General features: G+C 62.8%; 1 protein-coding gene across 1 annotated transcript in view; it reads right to left on the bottom strand.

Annotated features, from left to right (window-relative positions):
• Positions 1–5,840: 5,840 nt before the first annotated feature.
• FOXO6 (forkhead box O6) overlaps positions 5,841–20,915 on the bottom strand; it is a 37,862-nt gene continuing 22,787 nt past the window's right edge. Inside the window, exon 3 of the mRNA XM_021554833.4 lies at positions 5,841–10,255. Within this exon, the coding sequence (XP_021410508.2) occupies positions 8,843–10,255 (1,413 nt within the window). The 3' untranslated portion in view covers positions 5,841–8,842. The remainder of the gene's footprint in view (positions 10,256–20,915) is intronic.

The following is a 20,915-nucleotide window of genomic DNA, read 5'->3' as shown; positions in this document are numbered from 1 at the left end:
TGACACACCCTGGCACACCCCTGGCATACTCTGGCACACCCTAACATACCCCTGGAATACCCTGGCATATCCCTGGCATACCCTGGCACACCCTGGCACACCCACGAGTGCAGTGCTGCGCTCACAGGCTGGGGAGGGAGGATCTTTGCAGTTCCCCAAGGTCTCTGTGCTTCCCCAGCAGACCCTTCCCTCTCTCCTTGCTGCAGGGTGAAGCTTTCCTGAGGACAGCTCCTCCTGCCCTCTCCCGGCGTGCCCAGCCTGCAGCTGGCATAGCAGCCGTGCAGCCCCTGCCAGGGCTGCCCTGGAGGGTGAGGAGCAGGACAGGAGCTCTGCCTGCCCCGTGCTGCTCCTGCTGGCAGCCCCCAGGCCAGGTGGCTGGGAGCTTCCTTGGGCTTCGTTCAGCACAAGCAGCTTGTGCTGTTTCTCCTCCTCCCTGGGGTGGGCTGCTCTTTTTTGCCCCATAAGACAATGCCCTTTTTCAAAAACAAAGAAATTCTAAAGTACATATGAACATATGGTAACATACATTCTGGGCTGCCTATGTGGCCAATTCTCTGTATGTTGCCATATGGTGCCGCGTATTTAGCAAAAATATAACTTGACTGTTTCTCTTTCCATATGGGGATCCTTTTGCCTTAATTAATAACATTGAGCAAAAACTCTTTCTAAGGTTTCCAAGATTTCTGCAAGGGACTATCTTATGACAGACACATGCTCCTGAAGGCTTTCCTCCTGATTTCTCTGCACCCTTCTGTCCCTGGCCCCTTCCGCGTGCTCCAGGGGCGGCTGTGGGGACATCTGCCCGTGGGCTGTGGGGAGGGGGACGCTGCACCCTGCCTTGGCTCCGGGCCCAGGCAGCTCCTGTCCCTGATGCCTCAGGTTTTGCTTTTCTATTTTTCAGATTCTGTGCCGCTTCAGTCTGTGGGTCTGGACTCACATTATGGGATGGTGAGCTCTCTGCAAGAGCAGGGAGACAAAACAATTCCTGCTCCAGCTGGGCACCAAGGACAAATGATCCAAACCTCAGCCCAGGAGCACAAACAGCGTGGGCTGGAGAGAGAAAAACAAGCAGGGTGGGACTGCCTGGGCTGAAGCTGGAATGGGACAATGAACTCCAAGGTGCCAATGGAGCAGAACTGATCCCAGGGAGAGCCCCGGGAGCGCTCGTGCATTTTGGGACCATTTTGGGTCATTTGGGTGCAGCCCTGGCTGGGCTCTGGTGTTGCCCAAGGTGGATCCATGGAGGAGATCCTTTAATAAATCCCTGCTTTGTTCTTTAACTCCATCCAGTCTCTGTTCTAGGTCAGCCTTCCCAAGGCATCATCCCCCTCAGGGCCTGGCTGCAGCTCAGGGATAACACAGGGGCTGTGGGCTGGATCCCCCCACCCATCCCGGAGCTAATGGAACAAAGGGGAAGTGCCAAGGGAGCTGGTGCAGCACAGAGAGCACTGGTGGCCACACGGGGACTGCTGCCTTCGAAGGGGCAGAAAGCTGCACACTCTGCAGCTCTGCAGTTAGGCCTCTCCAGGGTGATCTCCCAGAACAGTGAAATGTGTCAGAGGATGCTCTCAGGACCAGCCCACAGCCCCTGAGAGCAGCCAGATGTGCCCCAGTGGGATGGGGTGCACAGCCCCAGCTGCCAGAGACCCTCCTGTCAATGAAGGCAAATCCTGTGGCTCCAGATGTGTCCCTTGTCCCTCAGAGATGTTCCCACTGTGCAGGTAGAGCAGAGCAGGAGAGCAGTGACAGCAGGGGAGATGCTGGATCTCCAACTTGTGGGAATCCAGAGCTTCCCTCTGGCTGCCCTGGCAGATCTGGGACCCTGGCAGGGGTCAGGAACCCCCCTGGACAGAGCCCCCAGAGACACTGGCTGTGATCTCTGTCCATGGAAAAGAGTTTTCAATCTGACAGGATGAATTACAAGCTCTGAGTGTTTGATATCAGTAATAATTAAGTGTGGCACGGGTGCAAAAGTAAAATTTTAGGATTCTAGATGAGGGGTCCAAAGGGGACAAGATGGAGGAAATTGGGTGTGCCTTGTCCTTTTTCTCCTTCTTCATGCCCTCCATGTCTCACTGTGGTGTTGGCATTTTTCTGTTGGTTCAGGCTGGGGACACACTGTCCAACGTAGGTGACAGATATTGGCACGTTCTTGTAAATCCAGCCCAGGGAGTTTCTGGTATTTAATGTTTGTAACATCCCACTGAGGGCAGACCCCACACGCTGCCCTGCAGGACAGAGCTGGGCAGGGCAGCAGAACATGTGAGAGATAAACAGAATAAACAACCTGGAAACCAGCACAGACCAATTATGGCTTCTGCTTTGGCAGGGGGCTGAAAGACAGAGATTTCTACAATCTCAGAATCATCAATACCTCAGATTCTGACACCACCTCTCCCCATTCCCTGGCTCCTGTTGGAGGTGCTGAGCTCCCTGTGCTCCTCCTGGGGTGGGACAGGTCACAGGCAGTGCCTGGGGGGCTCAGCTTTGCTGTGGGGTGAGCCTGTCCCTCCTGCTCAGCCAGGACCCTCCTGGGGCTCTGTCTGAGCATCCTCAGCCTCCCTCAGCCCCCAAATCCTTCCCCGTGCTGCTGTGCTGGGCCAGCTCTGTCTGTGGGAGTGGGAAGGGGTAACGGGGCCTTGCAGTGGGCTGTGAGCATGGGGGTGCTTGGCTTCCCCTGCCCTTCTCTGGGCCACCCAGAGCAGCCCGGCTGTGGGCAGGGTCCCAGGGTCACTGGGAGCCAGGGGCTCCTTTCTGGGCTGCCCCATCCCCCAGCTCCCCACATCCCAGAGCTCCCCGTGGCAGGAATTTCTCTTCTGAGGTCACCAGGAATTCTCCAAACTCCTGCCCCAGCCTGGTCCAGTCCCTCTCCTGCTGTCTCGCAGCACTGCCACATCCCTCAGCTCTGAGTGGGTGCTCTGGGGTCCACAGCAGGTACCTCCTGCTCTTTGGGGAGGCGTCCTCCATGGGATGTTTGGGACACCCTTTGGAACAAAGGTGCTGGGCATTCCCTTCCAGGGCCACTAATCGGAGCCTCCCAGGCGTGGGTTGAGCCAGCTCAGCCCTGCTGGCTTCACCCAGCTCACTTGGATAGCTGGATGGGGTGGGAAGTCCCTCATGGGCTTTGTGCAACCTCTTGAAGGGTTCCCTGTGCAGTCAGGGCAGTCCTGTGCAGCCCAGACAAAACAACTGGGTCATCTCCTGGTGCCTCAGCCTCTTTCTGCACCTCCAGAGTTTCCTCTTGAGGACCTGAGCTGACCTGGGGCCCAGGTCTCTGCCCAGCTCTGCCACCTCCATCCCCTGAGCACCTCCCAGCACATCCTGGCAGGGTGGGACACGAGCAGAGCTGGCAGAGGGGCAGCCACCAGCACCTCTGTGGCCATGGGGCACTGCCAGCACTCGTGTGCAGCTGGATGGGACCTCGCAGGACCTCAGGACCTCACAGCTGCTCCCCCATTTCCTGCCAAAGCCCAGAGCAGGACAGGGGGACATGAGCAGAGCAGGATGGGGGCACATGTTCAGAGCAGGATTGGGGGGACATGTGCAGAGCAGGACAGGGGGACGTGCAGAGCAGGCCATCCTGGCAGCCCTGCTGGGGACTGTGTCTGCCTGCTGGCTTGGCCCTTTGCAGCGAGGCTTTGGGCTCGTGCCTAGGAAGGCATTTCCAAAGGGCAGGACAGCAGGGCTTCCCCAGCAGCCAGGATTCCGAAATTTGCTGCCCAGGCTGGTTGTATCCTGGGTGTCTGTGTGCCATGGCTGACTGTGGGATGCAAATCAGAGCAGCACAGAGTGGTTTGGGTTGGAAGGGCCCTAAAGACAACAGGCAGGGACACCTTCCACTGATCCAGATTGCTCCAAGCCCCAGTGCAGGAGAGCAGCCCCTCTTTGGAAGGGTGTCCCTGATCCAGGCTGCATTCCCACCACAGCTCAGAGCCTCTGACCTCTCCTGCCCAACCTCTTGGCACAAATCAAATCCCACCCTCGCAGCAGGCTGCCAGCCGGGCTCGCATGAGAGCTGTGGGCTGCTGGTGACGTGGTGGCATTCAGAGATGGCACTGGGAGAAGGTCAGTGCGTGCAGAGCAGGCACAGGCTGTCAGCACTCGGCTCGGCTGAGCCTCTGCAAGGAGGACAACCATGGATGGAGAATGGGGCTGTGCTCAGGAGCTGTCTGGAGATGCTCAGCATGTGGGGGCTGCAGTGCTGGGAGGAGAACCTGGAGAACCAGGAGATCATCCTGGAGGGCTCTGTCCTGTCCTGGCCCCTCGGTTTGGGAAGGACCTTGAGATTCTTGAGCACATCCAGAGGGGACAACGAGGCTGGAGAGGGGCTGGGAGCACCAACCCTGTGAGGAATGGCTGAGGGAGCTGGGGGTGCTCAGCCTGGAGAAAAGGAGACTCAGGGTGACCTCAGCGCTCTCTGCAGCTCCTGAAAGGTGCCTGTGCCCAGCTGGGCTGGGCTCTTTCTCCAGGAGCTGACAGAACCAGAGGACACAGCCTCAGCTGCCCCAGGGAAATCCAGGCTGGGTGTCAGGAGAAAGTTTTTCATGGCAAGAGTGACAAAGTTCTGGAATGGCTGCCCGGGGAGGTGGTGCAGTCACCATCCCTGGGTGTGTTTAAAACAAGCCTGGATGTGGCACTGGGTGCCAGGGTTGAGTTGAGGGGCTGGGGCTGGGTTAGACTCGATGATTTTGCAGGTCTCTTCCAACCCAGTGAGTCTGTGATTCTGTGAAGGGGAAGTTTCAATTCAAACAGATCCAATAGCAGAAGGAAAGGGAGATTTCCAGAATTTTTCCAGGCCAGTGGCTGGGGACCAGCCTAGGGAGCCTGGCAGAAGTGAGGGGCTTGGGGCATTGGGTGCCGGGCTCGAGCACCCACACGAGCTGGACACTGTCCCCTACCACTGCAGCAGTGACCCTGAGGTAGGACACGTCTGAAAATATTCTGGTAGAAGTCAATAAATACATTTAATTATAGAGTGGCCAGGACAACGTCCAGAGATCTGTGTCCAGGTGAGACCATGACTGCTCACTGTCCACAGCTCCTGCCAGGAGGGGACAGTCGGGGGGTCGGGCTCTGCTCCAGGGAACAGGGACAGGAGGAGAGGGAACGGCCTCAGGCTGGGCCAGGTTGGATTTTAGGGGAAATTTCTTCATGGGAAGGATTGTAAGTCACAAATTGTCCAGGGCAGTGTTGCAGTCACTGGAGGGACTTAAAAGATGTGTGGATGTGACATTTGGGGTTATGGGTTTGTACTGAATTTGGAAGTGCTGGGGAATGGTTGGACTCCCTGGTCTTAGAGAACTTTTCTTAATTCACAGAATTCACAGAATCACCAGGCTGGAAGAGACCTTCCAGACCATCCAGTCCAGCCCAGCCCCAGCCCCTCAACTCAACCCTGGCACCCAGTGCCACATCCAGGCTTGTTTCAAACACACCCAGGGATGGTGACTGCACCACCTCCCCGGGCAGCCATTCCAGAACTTTGTCACTCTTGCCATGAAAAACTTTCTCCTGACACCCAGCCTGGATTTCCCTGGGGCAGCTGAGGCTGTGTCCTCTGGTTCTGTCAGCTCCTGGAGAAAGAGCCCAGCCCAGCTGGGCACAGGCACCTTCCAGGAGCTGCAGAGAGCGCTGAGGTCAGCCCTGAGTCTCCTTTTCCATGATGATTCTATGGTTCTGTGACCTCCACATCCCAACCACCTCCATGCTCTGGGTGCAAGCTCTTTCACCAAACATCCCACCTCCCCCTTGGTAACTCTCCCGTGTTCCTCAGCTTCCCTGGGGGCACCACCCCTCTCTCAGCCCAGACACACAAGCACTGACGCAGCAGCAACCCCACCTTGTAATATTTAAAACAATTTTATTCATGAAAATATGCTGTACAATGCACTATACACAGTTCTTTACATTGCCACATACACAAACTCTAATAGCACAACCAAGAAAGTTACCATTGCCTACGATAGATGCGTGTGAGAGATGAGACCCTCCCCCCCAGTCTGTACAGTTATAAATACGAGGGAAACAGACCCAAAACCGCCGGGGGAAGCAAACCGGGGGGGCCCTGGGTGTCCCCCCACCCCGGCTCCAGGCTGGGCAGGGTGGGAGCAGGGAGGGAGCTCCAGGTCTCCAGAGGGGCACTGTGGGGTGATGGAGAGGGGAGGTTGATGCTCAGTGAGGTGGCCTCCAGAGAGGGAACCCAGAGCCTCAGCCAGTGACACAAAGCCCTGGTGTCACCTCCCCAACGGGGCACAGCCCCAACACCCCCAACCCGTCACCACCACCCTCCTGCCCACCACGGCCCCACCTGCACAGCCCCAACACCCCCAGTCCATCACCACCACCCTCCTGCCCACCACGGCCCCACCTGCCCGGCGCTCTGGTGCCCTGGCAGAGCCGGCCGTGCCATGACCCTGCAGCCGCCCCGGCGCCCGTGCCCGCCCCTCGCCCCTCGCCCCGCAGGACGACTGAACACACGACGTTACCAACACGACTGCACCGCACACACGACAACCCCACGGTCACGAACCACGACACAGCTTGGCCAGGGGCCGTGCCCACGCAGCGGGGCAGGGGCGCGGGGCGGCAGGGCGGGCACAGGGGGCAAGGGGACAAGGGGACAAGGGGATGCTTCCCTCCTGCTGCTGGAGTGGCTCCCCCGCCACGGTGATGGCCGGCCAGCCTCTGTGACACCAAGGGGGGCTCGGGGACCCCCGCGTGGGACAATCCCGGCTCCGTGCCCGAGTGCTGGTGCGCTGCTGGGTCTGTGCCTGCAGGGCAGATGGCTGGGGGAGCCAGGGCTGCTTCCCTTTCTCCCATTCCTGGGGGGCAGAGCCCCCGTTTGCTCTCCTCCTGCCTCTGGGTCCCTCACACCCACGTGCTGAACTGGGGGGTCGGGGATTAAATAGCCATTTGCAGTCGGTTTCCAAGGGTTTGAAAGATGCCTGAAACGAGAGGTGGTGTATAAAAGGAATGCGGTAATGATCCTGACCAAAGAATAATCCTTTTTAAAAAAGCATTCAAGAAAGATTATATATAATAGAATATATTAAATTCTGTACATGATCAAATAATGTAAACATAATTAATTAACTTGTAAGAATGTCTTTAGAGACCGTGCCTGCCATGCGCCCTGGGTGAAGGTGAGCACATGGGGCTCCTCTGTCACGCTCTGCCACAGCTGTGTGGGTCAGGAGAGGAGCAGGAGGTGCCACCCACGGGTCCCCCTGCCCTGACCTGGGGCTGCCAGGCTGTCCCTGTGGCTGCCTGGGACCCAGCGCCTGCTCCTGGCATAGGAGCTGGTGCTGGGGCAGGAAGGGAAGAGCTGGGCTGGGAAAATGTGCTGGTTCAGTGCACTGACCCCGCTGCAAGCCAGGGGCTGGGGGTCACACAGAGCCTGTGGTGCCCAGGAGGAAGAACGGCTGAGCAGAGACCCCACAGGACAGAGCAGCAGCTCCCACCACCTCCTCCCAGCCCCTCCATCATCTCCAGACCACTGGCTCCTGCTGAACCCCTCAAACCCTGCTGCTCCTGGCAGCTGTGCAGAATGGCCGGGGCATCCCTGGCTCTCTCCTGCCCCACAGAGCACTAACACACAGCAGGACTACGCGTGAGTCATGGTCCTCACCCCCATGAACCCCAGCCCCTGGCAGGCGGGTGCACCCCTCTTGCTGACAGCTCCTGGATCAGCTCTCCTGACACCCCAGGGGTGGGCAGTGAGACACAGGGACAGGCATGGTGGCACTGACCCCCCAGGAGTCCCACAGCCCTGGCTGGGGCCCCTGTGGCACCTCCCTGAGCAATGCGGGTCACCCAAGCTTGGAGCAGGATGGAGCCCACGCTGCGTCCAGAGGCCTGGCCACCACACAGCCCCTCCTCGAGGATGGCCCACATCACAGCCCCCCAGCTTTCACCCCAACATCCAACACCCCCATGGCCAAGCCAGGATGAGCCATGTGATGGGACACAGCCACTAGTGCTGCCCATGGCCTCTCTCTCCTCTCCCTAAGCTCGACCCTTTCTTCCTTCCAATGCAAAAACTCAATGGCAAAAGAGTGCATGAAATCAAATAAATACGCCCCCCTCCCCGCCCCTGCGAGCTGCCCCCCAGCCTCCAGCTCAGGGGACCCCCACTCCCAGCAGGACCCCCTGGATCATGCCCAGCCTGCTCCGGGCAGGGGCTGCAGCCTTCCCCAGCACCCCCAGGCCCCGGGGCTGCTGAGATGCTGCTCCCAGCATCACCATCACCACCCCCTTCTCCCTGCTCGGTAAGGAAACCTGCCTGGAGCCACACGAGGACACTGGGGGTGTGGGCTCAGCAGAGCTCCCATCTCCACCAGGACTGAGGGGTCAATAGCCACCCCTTGCCCTAGGGCAGGGCCCCCACTGCTGACAGCTCTACCCAGAGGACTCATTTCCCAAGGGGGCTCAGAGAAGAGTTCTTTCCCAGGGGGGATGCCCATGCTGGAGGGGTCCCACACCACCAGCCATCACCACTCTGTCCCCCAGCCCAAGGGCAAATCAAACTGGCACCATTACCAGGGGCACTGGGACCGTCTGGAAAGGCTTTCCCTTCCTGCTACCCCCTGGATCTGCCTGGCTCCGGCCCTGTGTCCCCCAGAGGATGCTGGCAGGACCTGCAGACCGGGCACACGTGGGGCTGGGGGTCCTCCCCCATCTCAACATTTGACCCTCCGGCTCGTGTTTCATGTTCGACCTTAAGCTCAGACTGATGGCTCTGGCCTATCTTAACAAACAAAGGCAGAAGAGAAAGGAAAAAAAAAAGTTAGTCTCAGTGTTCCCTTCGTGGCTTCCCGGTGGCGAGCCCGCGCCGGGGCAGGCGTCACCCGGGCACCCAGCTCTGGTTCGTGGGCTGCGGCCCCCCGGGCAGCGCGGGCACGTTGAGCCCGTTCTGCGGCGGGAGGGCCGAGTCGAAGTTGAAGTCCATCTCGTCGCTGTCCATAAAGTCATTCAGGATGATGGACTCCACGTCGCACTCCAGGCTCCCGTTGAACATGTCCAGGTCCAGGTCTGCTGGGAACCTGTCTTGGCCCAACACGGGGGGGTGGACGGCCCCCGGGTAGGGGCCCTGCAGCGAATCCAGCAAGCTCATGTGTGCCCCTTGGTTATTGGCGTAGGAATGCAGGTGCCCGTGGTGCGGCACGGCCGTCATGCTGCACGAGTCACTGGGCAGGCTCATAAGGCTGACAGGATTGGCTAAGGCACTGGTGTTGACCGCAGGGTGGTGGCCGGCTGGTGACGGGTGGTACAACGCGTTGCTCTTCATGAGAGAGCCCGGGTGGGGCGGGTAGGAGGACAGGCCCTGCTCCCCGGCCCCGCACAGCAGCGGGTTGTGTCTGTGGCCACGGGCCGGCACCACGGGGCCGGCCGGCGGCAGGGGCAGGTCCCCCGGGACCATGCTCTCCTTGTGCGCGTAGGAGATGGAGGAGAGCAGGTCCTGCAGCGAGGCGTTCCTGTAGGAGCTGACGGGCGAGAAGGTGGCCTGCTTGTTCTCCTGGATGGTCTGCATGGGCAGGCGGCGCATGAGGCCCATGGCCGGCTGGCTGTAGATGGTCCCACAGTAGGTGTTGGAGGCGGCCCCCATGCTGGAGCACTTGGAGTTGAAGGTGAAACTGGAGCTGCGCTGCCGCAGGGCGGCCGGGGGGAGCTGCTGGGAGGGGCTCATGCTGTAGCCGTCCTGCAGGTCCTCCAGCATGCTCTCCCCCAGGCTCTCGTTCAGGCTGATGGTGCCGGTCAGGTCGGTCAGCCGGGGCAGCTCCACGGAGCAGCGGGCGCTGAGGGACGGAGACATGGTGCTGGAAGGGCTGGGGTACATCAGCGGGGACGAGGGGGTACCGTCGTCCTCCTCCAGCTCGTCCGGCTCGTGGTTGGCCATGATGGGCGAGAGGCGCCCGCTCAGCGTGCTGGCCGTGGAGTTGGCCCGCGTCCGGAAGTCCGCCCAGGCGTCGTACTCGTCGCTGGCGTGGGACGCGGGGCTCTCCGACCACTTGGCTTGCTGGGAGGACGGGCTGTCCTCGCCGCGCTCCTGCGTCACCTGCAGCTGCTTCTTCTTGCTGGCCTTGCCCTTGATGCGCAGGAACTTGCTGTTGTTGTCCATGGACACGGCGCGCCGCCGCGGCGTCTTGCCCGTCTTGCCGCCCTCGGGGTTCAGCATCCACCAGGAGCTCTTGCCGGTGCCCTCATTCTGCACGCGGATGAAGCGGGTGTGCAGGGACAGGTTGTGCCGGATGGAGTTCTGCGGGGACAGCAAGGACAGCGGGAGGGTCAGCAAGGACAGCACCGCCCAAGGAAAGGGACGCCCACGGGGCTGGGGGTACGTGGGGCACCGTGGGACAGCTGGGCTCCATCCCCCGGGTGTCTGAGCCGAGGGTTGGGGCTGGCAGAGCTCGGCTCCCACACGCCGTGGGTCACAGCCCTGTCTTTGGCACAGTTCCTGTCACGGCAGGGACGGGGAGCCTCTTAGCACACGTCCCAGGGACCCTCGGCAGCCAGGGCCAGCTCTCAGAGAACCTTCCTTCCCTGGCAGGAGGGACAGGGTGGAGAGGCAACAAAGGCAGTGGCAGAGTCAGGAGCACACACAGGCCCAGGGCTCCTCCATCCATCCCTCCAGCCCAGCCCATCCCACAGGTTGCTCCCAGCACAGCCAGCACCTCTGTGGAGATCCCAGCCCACTCCCCACCAGCTCCACAGGCAGGGGGGATCCCTTTGGAGGGATTCCAAGCCCTTTCCCCTGCCTGGCATCATTTGGAGTGTTCTCCTGTCCACCCTCAGCACCAAAAAGTGCCCTGTGCAGGGCACATCAGCAACAGCACAGCCCAAAACCTGCTGGCACCATGTCACACCTTGTCCCCAAATGCCTGCCAGACCAGCAGGGCAAGGGAGGGGATTCTTCCCCTTGGCTCTTGTGAGACCCCCATCCGCAGAGTTGCCTCCAGCCCTGTGATCCCCAGCACAGCAAGGACATGGACCTGTTAAAGCTGGCCCAGAGCAGCCCCTGGAGCTGCTGCAGGACTGGAGCCCCTCTGGAGCCAGGCTGGAGAGCTGGGGGTGCTCCCTGGAGAGGAGAAGCTCCAGGGAGAGCTCAGAGCCCCTGCAGGGCCTGGAGGGGCTCCAGGAGAGCTGGAGAGGGACTGGGGACAAGGATGGAGGGACAGGACACAGGGAATGGCTCCCACTGCCCGAGGGCAGGGCTGGGTGGGAGATTGGGAATTGGGAATTGTTCCCTGGCAGGGTGGGCAGGGGCTGGGCTGGAATTCCCAGAGCAGCTGGGGCTGCCCCTGGATCCCTGGCAGTGCCCAAGGCCAGGCTGGACACTGGGAGCTCCTGGGAACAGTGGGAGAGGTCCTTGCCATGGCAGGGGTGGGATGACCTTTGAGGTCCCTCCCAAGCCAAACAAGAGCAGTATTCTCTGACACCTGCCTCTCCCTGCTGACACGCAGCTCAAGGGATGCCACCCCAGCTCCCTGTGCCTCAGTTTCCCCAGAGGAAAAAGGCAAGATGCAGGCCAGGGAAGGGCCTCATTCTGCAGCACAGAGACCCTTCCCCAGCTCTGCCCCAAGGCTCGGGGCTGCCCAGGGGCTGCTGGAGAGGGGAGGCACCTCCCCAGCCCCTTCCCAGCTGCAGGAGGGGCAGAAGGACGAGGAGGGGGAGGAACCCACGGCAGAGGGGAGAAAGTTTGGTGCTGTTGTGGTGTACAGTGGAATACTAATGAAGAGGCAAGTGAGCTCCAGCCTCATCTATCATATTATGTAATGGCTTACTTCTCTGCACTTCATTTATTTGGAGATTGCTCCCAGGCTGGCTCCTTGCCAGCAGCCACCAAATCCAAGTCTACAGAAATCAATCTCGCACTGACTGATTAAGCCGTGTTTAGAACTAATTGCTCCTTCGTGTGTGGGGAGAATAAATTACGGGCTTTAATTTCACATCTTTAAAATGCAACTGCAGGTATGGGCCAGCCATTAACCCCTTCCTGCACGGCTGGGGAGGGGGCCCAGGGGCTGGTTGGGACACAGCTGCCCAACCCATGCTTGCCACCTTCAAGCAGAGCAAGTCAAAGCCTGGCAGCCTTCCTGGCAGGGAGAGCCCCCCTGACCCTCCCAGCACCTCTCCTCAAGCCACAGGATGATCCAAACTCCCTTCCAGGACCCAGCCACCGGTCAAGCAGCAGGGCCAGAAGCACAGCACGTGGCTGTCACTGCCCTGGCACGGCCAGAGCCTCCAGCCAGCTCAGCCCCTGGGCACTGCCCTGCACCCACAGACAGCGGGGAGCTGGGGATGCCAAAGCTGGGCTTCTGGAGTGATGCCCAGTCAGTGCTGGGCCCCTGGCAGGAGTGGGGACCCTGCCACGGCCGCAGTCCCTCCCTGCCAGCACTGCCAGGTCTGCCCAGCACCCTGAGCAGGAGATGCTGCAGCCTGTGCAGCAGGGCTGGAGCTGCCATGCGGAGCACGGGGAGAGGGGACGGGCTTTGGGCATGTCACAGCTGGACAGGGGTGACATTCAGCGTGCCCCCTCCCAGCCCAGAGGGAGCACAGGGCACGCTGCACCCCCCGAGGCTGCGGGCAGGGCTGGCAGGGTCAGGCTGCCCGAGGGAGAGGAGGCGAGGACAGGCTGCCGCTTCTCCTGCAGCCCAGCTTCATTAGGAGCCAGAAGACAGCAGCAATTAAGTGCAAGGTGCAGCACACCCGGCTCTCTCCTCATTAGCACCCCGACACGCTCGGCTGCCCGCGGCTCGGGGCGCACGGAGCGGGGCGGGGGCTGCGCTGGGGCGGGCCGGGAGCTGATCAACAGCGGGCAGGGCACCCAGCGTCCCGCAGCCCCCGGGCAGCGTGCCCCTGATGCACAGGGGACAGCAGCTGCCTTGGCAAGGGGTGCCCTGGGCTCAGGAAAGGATGGTGCCACCCCAGGGACACCATTCCCTGCCCTGCACCACTGCGGGGCTGGCCGTGCCCTGTGCCCGCGCCGTGCCTCCCTGCCCATCTCTCCTGTGCCCCTGTCCCCCCTGTCCCCCCTGTCTGTCCCCCTGTCCCACCTGTCTGTCCCCCTGTCCCCCCTGTCCCCCCTGTCCCCCCTGTCTGTCCCCCGTCCCACCTGTCTGTCCCCCTGTCCCCCCTGTCCCCCCTGTCCCCCCTGTCTGTCCCCCTGTCCCACCTGTCTGTCCCCCTGTCTGTCCCCCTGTCTGTCCCCCCTGTCCCCCCTGTCCCCCCTGTCTGTCCCCCTGTCTGTCCAGCCCGCTCCACGGCTCAGCCCCACTCTGCCCACCCGGCCCCACATGGCCCCGCAGCCCCCGGTGCCCAAACCCCAAAAACAGCACCAGGCAGAGGCACCGGGTCCCGGTTCACAGCCAGCCCGTGCCGGGGGTGACATCCAGCCCGTGTTAGGGGTGACATCCAGCCCGTGCTGGGGGTGACGTCCAGCCCGTGCTAGGGATGACATCCAGCCTGTGTTAGGGGTGACATCCAGCCCGTGCTGAGGGTGACATCCAGCCTGTGCTGGGGGTGACATCCAGCCCGTGCTGGGGGTGACATCCAGCCTGTGTTAGGGGTGACATCCAGCCCGTGCTAGGGATGACATCCAGCCCGTGTTGGGGGTGACATCCAGCCCGTGCCGGGGTGACATCCAGCCCGTGCCGGGGTGACATCCAGCCCGTGCCGGGGGTGACATCCAGCCTGTGTTAGGGGTGACATCCAGCCCGTGCCGGGGGTGACATCCAGCCCGTGTTGGGGGTGACATCCAGCCCGTGCCGGGGTGACACCCGCACGCCAGGCCCCGCACGCCCCCGCAGCCCTGCCGAGGGGACAGGGATGCTCTGGGGACACAAGGGCAGGCTGGAGGTGGCACCAGGGCTACAGGCGCACCGCAGCCCCTGCTCAGCCCTGGCTGGCACCAGGGCAGGGCGAGGCTGAGCCCGTGCCAGCCAGCAGCTGCCGGAGGCTTTGCCAAGCTGCAGGACCCCAGTGCCATGCCGGTGCCCGTCTGCCGGGGGCTGGTCCTGTTGCGGGGCCTGGGGGGGGGGCTGTGGGCACCCACAGAGCCCCTCACCCCCCCAGGAGCCCTCCTCCGGCGAGCCTCATTGTCAGGGGAACAGGCAGTGTGAAATCGGTCTGATTAGCAATTAGTGCCATTGTAAAAGGATTAGCCGGACCCATTGTTCGGGAGAGTGACTTGACTGTCAATGGGCAGCTGGCAGCGATGGTGACGATGATGATGAGGATGGTGCGGCCGGAAGCCATTCCCCGAGGCCGGACTCCCGAAATGAGCATCGACCCCCGAGATGAGCCTCGGACCCCGAAATGAGCCCCCAGTTCGGGCAGCGCTGCCCAGCCCAGCCGCAGGTGCCAGGCTGCCAGCCCCGCCTCGGGGTACCCACGAGTGTCGGGGTGCAGGAGTGGGGCTGAGCTCCCCTCCGTGTGCCCCGGGGAGAGCAGGGTGCGGGGACACGAGTGCAAGAGCAAGAGCAGGTCCTGGCAGGGTGGGGAGAGCAAACGAGGCGCTCACATCGCTGCCACGTCCCCGCACCCCTCTGCTGTCCCCAGCGCTGCTGCCACCCCTCGCTGCTGGCTGCCCAGCACCGAGCCAGCCCCAGCTGCTCCCCACAGCTGCCAGCCTGGCAGTCTGGCTGTCTGTCTGTCTGTCTGTCTGTCCACAGCCAGCCAAGGAGACCGTTACCTGCTGCGGGTTCAGCACGGCTGACAGGAGGAAGCAGGGACAGGGACAGGGACCGGGACAGGGACAGGGACAGGGACAGGGACAGGGACAGGGACAGGGACAGGGACAGGGTCACTAACAAGAGTTCTGCCAGCAGCACAAAAACGGCTCCAGGGGTTCATTGATCCTTATTCACCTCTTGCACATCAAAATTGCCACTGCTGGAGGAAATATTCCAGAGGGCAGAGGCTGCCAACAGCCTCAACAGAGCTTCATCCCACATCAGCCTGTCCCACATCATCCCGCCCCACATCGGCCTGCCCCACATCAGCCTGATCCACATCATCTTGCTCCACATCAGCCTGACCCACATCATCCCGCCCCACATCAGCCTGACCCACATCATCCCGCCCCACATCATCCCACTCCACATCTGCCCGCCCCACATCAGCCTGCCCCCACAGCATCAGCCCACCCCAAATCAGCTCACCCTATATCAGCCCACCCCACATCAACCCGCCCCACACCATCCTGACCCACATCAACCCACACCATATCATCAGCCCACCTCACATCATCAGCCCACCCCAAATCAGCCCCACACCAGCCCCACACCATTCTGACCCACATCAGCCCATCCCCACATCAGCCTGTCCCACAGAATCGTGACCCACATGAGCCCCACACCGTTCCCATCCAAATCAGCCCCACACCACCGCTGGCCCACCCCAGCTCTCCCTGCACAGCTGGGTGACCCCAGCAAGGGGAAGCCCACGGATCCAGGCGGGGGGTGGCAGGGAACGGCTGTAAATCCAGCCCAACGTGTGCCAGGGCTCCTCCAGCCCCACACCGGGACCCAGCCCCACGGAATCCCACCAGCCTGGCTGCTGGGAGCAGCCCCGGGAGCTCCCCGCGTCCCTGCGGCCCCACGGTGCCTTGCTGGGCAGGAGCAGCTCCTGCGCAGCCCCACAGCTTGGCAGGGCGTTGCTGCCCCGCAGCAGCCCCCATGCTGCCCTCCAGGCTGCCCTGCCCCACACAGCCACCCCACAGCCTCGGCACTGCCCCACACAAGCCTCACAGCAGCCCTCTGCAGCACCCACGCTGTGCCCCACAGCACCTCACAGCTTCACCAGCTCCTTGGTGCCCCGTGCCAGCCCACAGCCAGACCTGCTCAGTGCCCCACAGCATCCCTAGGCCCCACAATGCCCCATAAGCCCCCTGAACCCTTCAATGCCCCACAAGCCCCCCCAGAATCCTCAATGCCCCATAAACCCCTCCACCTCCCCCAATGCCCCACAAACCCCTCCATCCCCCCCACAGTGCCCCACAAGCCCCTCCATCCCCTTGTTCTGTCTCAGCCCCCCAGCAGCAGCTGATCCCCAGGTCCCATCTGCCACATCCCCCTCGGGAGCCAGGGCTGTGTCCCTCCTGTACCCCATCCTGTACCCCATCCTGTACCCTATCCTGTGCCCCTCCTGTGCCCCTCCTGTACCCCATCCTGTACCCTATCCTGTACCCCATCCTGTACCCCATCCTGTACCCTATCCTGTGCCCCTCCTGTACCCCATCCTGTACCCTATCCTGTGCCCCTCCTGTGCCCCTCCTGTACCCCATCCTGTACCCCTCCTGTGCCCCTCCTGTGCCCCTCCTGTGCCCCTCCTGTGCCCCCTCAATGCCCCTCCTGTGCCCCATCCAATGTCCCTCCTCTGCCCCTCCTGTACCCCATCCTGTGCCCCTCCTGTGCCCCTCCTGTGCCCCCTCCTGTGCCCCTCCTGTACCCCATCCCGTGCCCCACCTGTGCCCCCTCCTGTACCCCATCCTGTGCCCCTCCTGTGCCCCATCCAATGTCCCTCCTCTGCCCCTCCTGTGCCCCCTCCTGTACCCCATCCTGTGCCCCTCCTGTGCCCATCCTTTGCCCACCCTGTGCCCCTCCTGTGCCCCCTCAATGCCCCTCCTGTGCCCCATCCTATGTCCCTCCTCTGCCCCTCCTGTGCCCCTCCTGTGCCCATCCTGTGCCCCTCCTGTGCCCCCTCCTGTGCCCCTCCTGTGCCCATCCTTTGCCCATCCTGTGCCCCCTCCTGTGCCCCTCCCCGGCTCGTCCTTGCCCGGGGCTGGAGCGGGCAGAGCCGCCGGTGCCCGCGGAAGGGCCGGGCAGGGGCAGGGGCAGGTTTGGGGGGCGGCTCCCCGCGGGGGTCTCGCCGGCGGCAGCGCGTTCGGGTCAGCGCTCCGGCTGAGCAGAGCGGGGCTGACGTGCCGCTAATTGAACCAAAAGCCCATTAGAGGAGCGAGGGGCCGCCGTGGCTCGCAGGTGGCTGACACGCGAGGAGCCCAGGGCGGCACGGCCGGAGCATCCCCGCATCCCCCCCAGCGCCGCGACAGCTCATTAGGGACCGCTAATCACCCCCGAGCAGCCGAGGGACAGCTGGGGCTGCGGTGCTGCAGCCTGAACCCTCCCTGAGCATCCCCCCGGCCCCGCTGTGTGCCCCCCGGTGCCACCCCCGGCAGGGGTCCCGCCGTGCCCCTGTGGGGCACACAGACCCCGTGCGCGGTGCCCTGTGCCTCCAGAGCAGCTCCGCACTCGGGAATGCGGGGCTGGGATCCCGCAGGCTGTGCCACCCCCTGCCCACCTCCTTCTGCCATGCCGGGGCTGGGGCTGGCGTGCCCCACACCAACCTCCCCTGGAAGAGAAGGTCCAGGGGGGAAAGCACCACCCTGAGCCTCTGCCAGGACTCAGCTGCCCCATCCCAACCCCAAAACCAGCCTGGCTGGGGCTGCCCGGGCTCCAGGCTGGTTTCAGAACCAGTGGAGGTGCTGTGGAACTGGATGGGTCCCTGGGGTGATGTCCATTCCCTGCCTGGTCCTGGCCCATCTCCACCACAAATCCTGCTGGTTCTCAGTGGCTCTGACCCCCCTGCACCCCCTGGCACAGAGCTGCCCCTCACCCCCGCTGTGCACTCAGCACCTGAGGTTGTTCCACAGCTGCCCCAGTGCCTCCCTTCCCCTGCTGACCACAAACAGCTCCCAAACCCACCCGAGACACGACTGACACCCATCAAACCCCCACAGCCCGTGCCCAGGGACACCAGGGCACCCCACACTGCAGCCTGTGCCCCTGGCCTGGCACCGAGTGCCGGGGGGGCACCCCACGGGGTGCCTGGATCTGCACTCAGGGCTGAGACCCCTGCACGCCCAGCCAGGAGGGCACTCTGGCCCCTAGGGACGCTCCTCATGCCCAGGCTGGAAGCAGAGTGCCAGTGTGTGCGTGGCAGAGGTGGCACACCCGGCCCAGCGTGCCTCTCCCAGCCCTGGCACTGCTGCCGTTGCCACGTCAGCTGCTTTATTTTAGCCAGCTGCCATCACTCCGTGTCCCCTTCAGAGGCAGGAGCACCCTGCCTGCCCTGGCAGGGCCCCTGCAGAGCCCACCCTGTGGAGTCGCTTTCCCTGAGGCCCAGAGGGGACACACACAGCACCAGCAGCTTCTCTGTGGTCACTGGGTCACACCAGCTCGGCCACCAGGTCCCAGCGAGGGTCAGAGAACCACAGGGTCTGCCAGGCCGGGAGGGACCCACCAGGATCATCGAGCCCAGCTCCTGGTCCTGCACAGACACCCCAACAACCCCGAGCTGTACCCCAGAGCGTTGGCAAAACGCTCCCAGAGATCCGGGCACCACAGCCTGGGGAGAAGAGGATGGATGGATGGATGGATGGATGGATGGACGGATGGATGGATGGAGGGATGGATGGATGGATGGATGGATGGATGGATGGATGATGGATGGATGGATTAATGGAAGGATGGATGGATGATGGATGGATGGATGGATGGATGGATGGATGGATGGATGGAGGGATGGATGGAGGGATGGATGGATGGATGGATGATGGATGGATGGACGGATGGATGGATGGAGGGATGGATGGATGGATGGATGATGGATGGATGGATGGATGGATGGATGATGGATGGATGATGGATGGATGGATGATGGAGGGATGGATGGATGGATGGATGGATGATGGATGGATGGACGGGCGGACAGATGGACGGACGGACGGACGGACGGACGGATGGATGGATGGAGAACAAATTAGGACTGGTATTGAGTGATTTCAGTTCTGGGGGAACACCTGCCCGGTCAATCCAGCTCCCACAGCCAGCACAAAGACACCTCCTACCCTGAGCTTCTCCTGATGGAGCCAGAACAGCCCCAGACCCACCCTGGCAGTGCTGGGGCTCGGTGTGACACCCTCTCCTCCAGCCACAGCAGCTCCCCAGCTGCTCCAGGACAGGAGGGGACACAAGAGCTGGTCCCAGCATGGCTGGGAGAGGTCCCATCACCCCACGGTGTCTCCCCAAGCCCTGTCCTGCCCCACCGCCCCGAGGGTCTGTGCTGCACCTCGAAGGGCCAACCTGAGGAGCAGAAGAGGAGCCCGGGGGTGCTGATGGTGATGAAGGCAGTGATCCCTGCCTGCAGAACCACACCTCTGCCCATCCCCCAGCACCCCCCGTGCCCCACGCGCTCCCGGAGGGCTCATTAGATCAGAGCAGGGCTGAGGATAACGAGCAGGCACACGCTCCCCTCGGGGGACACGGGCAGGGCTGGGGAGCTGGGGACCCCCCTGTGGGACTGGGGGATGTTTGGGGAGAGCCCAGCCTTTCCCCACTCCCTGCAGGAGCCCCACAGAGCTGTGGGCACCCAGCTGCAGCTCACCCTGGCACCCAGTGGCACGGAGCTGGGCTGGCCCCACACCCTCCCTGGCCGTGGGGTCGCTGCCTGCGGGCTGCAGGTGCCACTGTGGGGCTGGCAGGGGACAGCAGGAGCCCTGCCCACCTCCTGCATGTCCTGCATCCCTGCCTGAACGCTGCCAGAGGGAAGGGGCTTAGGCACCAGCGGAGCTGCTGCGTTGCCCATCTCAGCTCTGTGGCCCTGGCACGGGCACCAGCTCACCCTCAGAGCAGCTGAGCCACCTGCCCTGGGCACCTTGTAGTGCCACCCTGGGGGCCTGTGCCAGCTCCCAGTGCCCGCCCAGCTCTCAGCCAGCCCCACGGGGATGCTGTGGGGCAGGGGGTGCTGAGCAAGTGGGGAGCACAGGCTTGGACTCCCCAGGGTTGGGCTCCAGCAGCCCAGCTCACCTGAAGTGCCACCACAGCCAGGGATGCTCTGCAAGGTGCCCACATCCAGCTAAGGGACATCAGCCCCCTGCTTTTGGGGACAGAAGCCACCCTGAGCACTCCCTGCCCGCCCAGACCCCCCTCCAGCAGGTGAGGCCAGGTCAGAGCCTTGGGGGAGCCCCTCCAGCAGCAGCCTCTTACCCCTTAACGCTCTAATGACGCCCCAGAGCTGGCCACCAAAATAGCTGCAGTAAATCACCCGGAGCTGCCATGTAATTTTTGCATGAAATTACAGGATTTTTTCCCCTGGGTTCAATTTCCTCCACACCAAGCTCTCACCGCAGCCAAATCATTAAAGCAGCCGCACTCCCTTTTCCTCGGGTACCACTTGATGTCCCTGCTGGCACCGGGGCTGGCTGGGGACAGCGGGTGTCCCAGTGCCCCCAGGCAGTTCTGTGCCACACTGAGAGAGCCCAGCGCTGCTCCCAGCCCCAGGCAAGGCACACCAAATCCTGCCCAGGGACGCTGGGGACACCCAGCAGCCACCAGGGATGCAGGAGGTGCCCCACGCAGGATGCTGAGCCCCCGTGGGTGGGGGGGCTCCAGCCCCAGCAGGCAGAGGAGCTGGCTGTTCCCACGAGGGAAATCACCCACGCCTCCTCCTCCCCGCCTGCGGGAGGAAGGGGGAAGCAGCAGCGATGCTCAGAGACCCGCGGGAGGGTGCAGCGCCATGAAACATCACCTCCGGGCCACTTGGCTACCTGAGAGGGACACGGGCACACGTCACCCTCGTGTCACCGTCCTGCCCAGCCCTGGAGCACCGCAGCCCCGGGAGCTGCCCCGGAGCGGGGCTGTTCCCAGCGAGCCGGGCACGGCTGGGCAGGGAGCCCAGCACCGGGGCGCACCCCCTGCTCCCCCCTTCTTGCCCCCGTGCTCCCCCCATGTTCCCCCATGTCCCCCTGTGTCCCCCCTGTTCCCCAATGTTCCCCCCATTCCCCCGTGTTCCTCTCTCCCCCTGTTCCCCCATGTCCCCCCCCATTTCCTGGTGCTCCCCCTGTTCCCCCGTGTCCCCCCCTGCTCTCCCCATGTCCCCCTGTGTCCTCCCTGTTCCCCCTTGTGTTCCCCACCATGTCC

This window comes from Lonchura striata, chromosome 23, assembly GCF_050655825.1.
Source record: "Lonchura striata isolate lonStrDom1 chromosome 23, ASM5065582v1, whole genome shotgun sequence".
Lineage (NCBI taxonomy): Eukaryota > Metazoa > Chordata > Aves > Passeriformes > Estrildidae > Lonchura > Lonchura striata.
Note: the sequence above shows the minus strand (reverse complement) of the source record. Positions and strands in the feature narration are given on the sequence as shown.